The sequence below is a fragment of the Saccostrea cucullata genome, unplaced genomic scaffold (genome assembly GCF_032062105.1).
Source record: "Saccostrea cucullata isolate Sc308-1 unplaced genomic scaffold, CSIRO_AGI_Scuc_v1 ctg18865, whole genome shotgun sequence".
NCBI lineage: Eukaryota > Metazoa > Mollusca > Bivalvia > Ostreida > Ostreidae > Saccostrea > Saccostrea cuccullata.
In genome coordinates, this window is record NW_026939961.1 from 1 (window position 1) to 7,473 (window position 7,473).

Genomic DNA, 7,473 nt, shown 5'->3' on the forward strand with positions numbered 1-7,473 from the left:
ATTCTGAGATCTTCGTGTGTGTTGTGCTGGCGTTTGGGGAGTCGGGGTATTTCTATTTACCCAATGATCCAATAGAAGGCTTTAAATCAAGAAGTCAAGAACCTCCAAAATTCTCCGTTAATGAATTGCTGCTGTACTTCAAAGGGAACCACTGCCCACATCTGATCCTCAAACCAAAAATTTTTTTGATACAGGTAATTATAATGCTGACAAATTTTTAGCTCAATTCAACGAGGTTGGGGGATCTTATGTGATAACCCCGACGTCGATGTCTGCATAAGCGACTACGATTAAAGTTTTCGGTTTAGTTTTCTTATTAAGTATTTCTATGTCCTGTATCAATCACAGAAGACGCTTCTAGTGTGTTTCATTACACCAGTAAGGTTTCAGAGGCTTCAATTTCATCAAAGGAATGACCAGTGTTTTAGAGCAGATTGAAGTTTTTGGAGCAGGTCCCATTTTCAAATACCCGTAAGCCCGATGTTGACCAAACTTGCAATGATGATACAATGCAAATATCGAACTTGCTTTGGATGCTGGATCTGGTGTAGATTTTCTGAATAGGGAACAAGTTTGAAGTTTTTGAAACAGATTCATTTTAGAATATTTACATTTTCAAATATTTTCCTGAAGATTGCTTATAAAGACTTAAAACCAGGCATTGTTTTCATGAAATACTGTGGACGAGGACGAAATAGCTATTGTGAGATCTTAGTACTGTACTTGACATCAAAACGATAGTGCATACTATTTTGCTTCAAAAGGATCGTTGAATGATATAAATAAGTAGCTAGGCTACCCGAACCCAAACGATGTAAATATAAGATAAGAATTCCGTTTTTGAGGTTTCATGAGATATATGGACAACAAATTCACGCTTCATGAAATAAGCCGGAGTGAAGCGTCCTAGTTCATGGTGAATCCCTCAAAATTATTTATTTCTTGAGAAACTGTAGGAGCTGCCTCTGATACTTGAATTGTTTTCCATTATTTAGTTGAGTAACTAGGTTAAAGTTTTCGTGCAGGTCCATTACCAAGAAACTATAATACTTATCTGAACCAAACTTGCTTGGATGATGCATCAAGGTACGTAGACTCTGAAACTTGCTTCAGATACTGAATTTCAATGAATTTTCTGGTTGAGTGACTAAGTTTGAAAATTTTGGATTAGTTCATCCCAAATTAACTCTTCTGAATCACCTTCCCTTTCCAGCATGAATCCTTTAAATTATTTATGATTTTGGGATTCCTACGTGTGTACATTTGAGCATCAGACATAATAGGAAACAATCAAAAAATTACCATCTTATTTTGTTCACTCAAATTGAGTATAATGCAGCTTTTTAAGAGTTTTTTTATTTGGCAGTTTTTAGTTTAACTAGCTGTCATGGTAATCGTAACGATGGAGCAGATTTCACCTAGTAAAGAATCTGACCTACAATGAGCAAGAGCCATCTTATGCATAAAATGACCCTGTACTTATATCAATTAATAAACTGTCACCCTCTTTTTATGCGCCCGGATCGATAGATCCCGGGCGTATATTGTTTTTGTCCTGTCTGTTTGTCTGTTTGTCTGTTTATCTGTTTGTCTGTTTGTCTGTTTGTCTGTCTGTCTGTTGTCAACTTTAACCTTGGCCATAACTTTTGAACAATAAAAGATAGAGACTTCATATTTGGTATGCATACTCCACTAATAAAGTCCTTTCAAATGACATCAAGGTCAATGACCTTGTGACCTTGACTGTGACCTATATGCTAAAAATAGCTTTTTCCACTGTTTGTCATAACTTTTGAACCATAGGAGATAGGGACTTCATATTTGGTATGCATACTCCACTAATAGAGTCCTTTCAAATGACATCAAGGTCAATGATCTTGTGACCTTGACTGTAAACTATATGCTAAAAATAGCTTTTTACACTTTTTGCCATAACTTTTGAACCATAGGAGATAGGGACTTCATATTTGGTATGCATACTCCACCGATTAAGTTCTTACACTTTTTGCCATAACTTTTACCATAAGATAGCATATTTGGTATTTCCACCGATTCAAATGACACCATGGTCAATGACCTTGTGACCTTGACTGTGACCTATATGCTAAAAATAGCTTTTTCCACTGTTTGTCATAACTTTTGAACCATAGGAGATAGGGACTTCATATTTGGTATGCATACTCCACCGATAAAGTCCTTTCAAACGACGGCAAGGTCAATGATCTTGTGACCTTGACTGTGACCTATATGCTAAAAAGAGCTCTTTACACTTTTTGCCATAACTTTTGAACCATAGGAGATAGGGACTTCATATTTGGTATGCATACTCCACTGATTAAGTTCTTTCGAATGACACCATGATCAATGACCTTGTTACCTTGACTGTGATCAATATGCTAAAAATAGATTTTTTGAACTTTGTTGCCGCCGGGCGCATAGTGTTTCACAAACACATCTTGTTCATTTCATATATCAAAATAAATTAGACACTTGGTGCTTTCATTTTCTATAAAAAAAAATTTGTTTTGAGAATCCAGATATTGAAAAACAGGTTTGCGAAATTGCAATGTTCTTGAAATTTGCAGAAACCATGTGCATTTGACTACCTTCAGCAAAGAGTTAAAATATTAGCACAGCCTACGATCCAAAAAATAAAACATGTATTTTGATCTTCAGAAACAGTGCTTTCATTATGAATTTGCATATTTTGGATCAGAGGTTGTGCTCTATTTGCAATATTGAAAAAATGCTTCAACTTTAGGTCATTTTCAAAGGAATTTACCGGATATGAAGAAAATGACGCATTTTATGACGTCATAATGCACTGACTAGATGGAAAATTACGTCACGATTAATAGAAACGTGGTCATCAACACTCCAAGTGATAAATACTGCATTTGCAACCTGAACTTAGCGGTTTTGATAATAAGGCCCAAAGTGGCTCTTGCTCTTTATGAATGAGCAACCATATTTTGAGTTTTAGGAGAACATCCTTTCCCAAATAACTATAAGTCTTTTGTGCCTAACATGGAGTTACACTGTCAGAAATGATTTGTACGACGGTTGTCCGCTAAGTTCGCGGAGAAAATCAATACTTACTGAAAAACATTGATAAAAAATTTTAAAATGAAACTTTTATTTTCATTAAATTTATGTTTTATTTTATACACATGCAATTTTTTAACAAAAACAAAGCACAAATAGTTATATTTTTATCAGATACAAAAAAAGACATGTAACTTTAATCAACACAGTCACTTTTTAACTAAATATTTTTACTTAAATACTTAAGACCGGCTTCCTTTAATACATTTTCCCGACTGCTTACACCATTTATGGGTCTCTGTTGGTGTCTTTCCAATGAATCTCTTCGCAGAATTTCATGACTGCTTTCTGCTCCACCTTTTCCGACAAACGTACTTTTTTAAAACAAAGCCGATCCTGTCTTAATACATTCTAATCTCGATTTCTCAGCCATTTCTAAACTCTAAAAGTTCAAATTTTATAGGTTTGAAGTTTTTAGTTTTGTATACCTCATAATGTAAAAGCAATCCAATTAAATTTCCGCGGAATTTTACAAAATACAAATAAATTTTTAAAGTGATAAAAAAAAAACTTTTTAATTAAAATTTTGCGGTTGTCCGGGTCATCATCCCAAGTCTAATAATGAAGTCATTATTATAATAATATACTGTAAACCAACTTTTATTCGCGTTCAACAACTTTTTGCGAAGTTTGCGAGAGCCTCGTCATCGCGAATATTTCTCACCGCGAACCAATTCTTGAAGCGTATGTGTCTATTAACAGCAGATTCAAGAGGGCTGTGATCGCGAAAATTAATCTTCGCGAACTAGTTTATCCCTTGTTAATCGCAAAATATAGTCTTCGCGAATAAAAGTTGGTTTACGGTATTTAAAATTGAATATAATTTTACATTTTGTAAATCACATTTAGTAAAGGATTACAAATATGATAATAATGAACATAAATGACACCATTTTTATTTAAATTATAGCTTGTCTATGACTTACGGACAACCCTCATAGGCCAAATTATGCTCTTGGGACATAAAACTAAATTAAACCCACTTTTGATCCCAGTCTCACTTTTACAATTAGAATATAGTCGAAAGGTGGGACTGAGATTAAAGTGAGTTCATTTTAGTTTTATGGCCCCGGAAGCTGATTCAATATTTTGAGAGAGGCTGTAGGGTCAGAAATGTTTGCATCTACTGTAAGAAAGTAAACAAAAAGAATACTTGTTTAATTTATATTAATAGCAAGCAGTTATGTGGTTTGAAAGTTTACTTTACTTAAAAATATTTTTGGGATAATAAAACTTCATTATTTTTGATTTTCTTTATGTTAAATCTGCAGACATGTAACCCTAACCTTGACCAGATAAATAAAGCCAATTTTGCTGCGGTCGGAGGACTGCTGCCCCAAATACAGAGGTCCCCCATAGAAGCAGACATACTTATCTATCAATCAACTGTGTCAGGTAAGATTTAGGGAGGAGACGGGGGGGGGGGGACCCCTTTACTGGTATATAGAAAGAGACATACGTATCTATCAATCCATTGTCTTAGATAGAATTGGTGCATTATGAAAATTTGTTTCCATACACGGTTGCAGTTATGATACTATAGCTTTAGAAAAATAAAGATTCTGTGCTTATTCTGATATAAATTTTATAACTCCTTTACTTGACTGCAAATTTTATTTCAAAATCCCTGTATTGCATCCTTCCAGGAAGTTACAATTGATGGAAGAGCGAATGCAAAAGCTTCTGTGAATGTTTGATTTTGGATAATGATCGACTACATTAATATAACACTTCCACGATATTCTCCTTTTGTGACGTCAACAGAAAATGCATGTTTAAAACTTTGACCCTTTGTTCATTTAATAGTGTTTTGAATGCCATAGAATTCCACCCACTCCACATGCAAAATACACATATAATGTAAATATTCTTCTATAAATAAACAAATGAAAAATAATTGTGATTTTGCAGGTGGTTATACTGATAGAATGAAAAAAAAAACGAAGTCGAGACTAGGAAAGAACATTGACCATAAAAGAAAAAAGTCGGCCTGTCAGTTTGTGTATGCCCTCTACAAGGAGGTCAAAGCTCTCACTGACCACAGGGAAGAGTTTGAACTGACCGATCTCATCCTCAACGTCAATAAGTCACTAGAGGACTTCATTGAGAAGGAGCATTATAAATCTGACGAGAGAAACAAACCCTGGAACATAGAACCTCCCGAGGTCCCAGTGTGTATAAATCAACTGACCAAGAAACTGGTGCTAAAGACACAAAGATGGAATTCTACTCAGAGACCTATACATTGTTGTATACTATGATATTTTTGTTAATAATATATTTTAATTATAATATATGGAAACCTTTTTGAGATAATTATATAGGATCTCCCATGTTTGTAGTTGGATATGATTTTTATCTAATGATTTAAGTGGGTTTTCTTTATCCCAGAGCCTTGGCTGTATCCCAAAGGGATTAAAAACACAATGCATTTGATAAAAAGCAAATCCAACTTCAAATCATGGGATATTTTTTTATCTCATGTTCAATGCTTCACAAAATATGTTTTACACAGTTTTTCCATAGAACTCCCATTTTATTATACTTCATTATGCTAACACATAACCACTGTGATGTTTGAGGGATATCAATAAAATATCAAATGAGGTGCATCCAAAAGATAAAGGGGTAATCATGGATTAAATTATAAATGTGTTTGAAAGAAGGATAATACTAGAGTCTTTCTCTTTACATGTAACATGTACAATAAAAATTTCAGGAAACAAAAATTTAACTTGATATTGTTACATAGTGTATCCAATGTGTCTTGTCCATACATGCAAGATTTTCATTCTTTTTTGAAAAAATTAGTTTGAGAGAGAGAGAAAGTTTCAATTGAACATGTTGAATGTTAACATCAAATACTTGTAACTAAGTAATCTTTTCATGAGGTTTTTCACAGTTTCATGCATTAGATAATGCTTGTTTTAAAATTTTCACATGGATTTTAAAGAAGCTGTTAAATTTTAAATGACACATGCATCATTTAAAGTCTAATTTGATGTATGTAGAAACAACAATTATATATCTTTAAAATGACTAATATGTACACTTTTATATGTATTTTTACTATTCAAGTAATCATCTACTAACATATTGTAAATTTTATGCAAAAAAAATTGTATGTAATCTTGTTTGGCGAATAGATAAAAGAAAATGAAATTAAACTTGTTATTAACGACTCTAGGGGTTTATGTAGTCCAAGGGCTGATACCCTAGTATTACTTTCCATCAAGACCAAATCAGATGTTATTTTTAGGTCACCTGATTCACTCGGGTGACCTATTACTATTTGGTTTTTGTCCATTGTTATCAGTTCTTATGTACAATTTATCTTGGTGAGCTTGAGATATAAGTTACCACAGAGTCTGACACATCTGTTTCTACTTCGATATTTTAGTTGAAAAGGATGTTAATCTAAAAACCAAGCTCTATGATAAACGTGATGACTTTAACTTTACTATCGTCATCTTCCCTTACTTATGCAGCAATATCACCTGCATACGGAATTTATTATATATCTCATTTGATTAGATATGCAAGAGCATGCTCTACATATGAACAATTTCTTAAACGAGGTAAATTATTGAAAAACAAGTTGATGAAAAAAGAATTTTAGCTGTCTCGTTTAATGCCATCATTTTGTAAGTCAATACAATGACCTTGTCAGCAAATACAATTTATCTTTGAGTCAAATGCTCACATGACTGACGGTTTTCATACCAATTGTTAGTCCATTATTTATGGACTGAATTGACGACGGATTTTTTCGTGATTCTACGATCATGATAACTAAAGCGCACACGGTGGGTGTGACGGGTCGGCAGGGGATGCTCTCTTCTTAATTGCACCAGATCTCACCTCTGTTTTGGAGGTCCTTGTTTGCTCTGCTCCTTTGTATTTTTTATTTGATCTTGAATACTGTTTGTTAGCTCCATAATTGTTTCATTGTTTGGCGAATAGATAACTGAGATTGACATTAAACAGGTTATAAACCACTCTAGGGGTTTATGTAGTCTAAGGGCTGATGCCTAAGTGATACTTTCCATCAAGACCAGTCATCTTATTTTGAGTTCACGTTATCCACTTAGGTGATCTATTGCTAGTTGGGGTTTGTCCATTTTCATCCGTCACGCATCCTTTGTAAAATTTTGACATTTTCACAGGTTCTTCAATGAGGATATTTTTGTGCGAGAATTGAAATTCATACAGTATGTAGCAGTAAATTTATGCATTCTGTGTAAAACAAAAGTGCGAGTTCAAATACAAGTAAGGCAATTCATGGGCCAGTGGTGTATATTCCATGTAAGCTGAAAGTGGCCATTGGTGTTGCACTAAAAATGGTAAATTAAAATATTCATGCAAGAA

The 7,473-nt window shown here is 33.8% G+C and overlaps 1 protein-coding gene across 1 annotated transcript; it reads left to right on the forward strand.

The window, feature by feature from the left end:
• Positions 1-5: 5 nt before the first annotated feature.
• LOC134254343 (caspase-3-like) lies at positions 6-6,208 on the forward strand (the record flags this gene model as incomplete). The annotated part of the gene is made up of 3 exons (XM_062736867.1): positions 6-194; positions 4,377-4,500; positions 5,017-6,208. Coding segments are annotated over 3 exons (663 nt in total), but the record flags the coding sequence as incomplete, so codon positions are not given.
• Between the last annotated feature and the right edge of the window lie 1,265 nt (positions 6,209-7,473).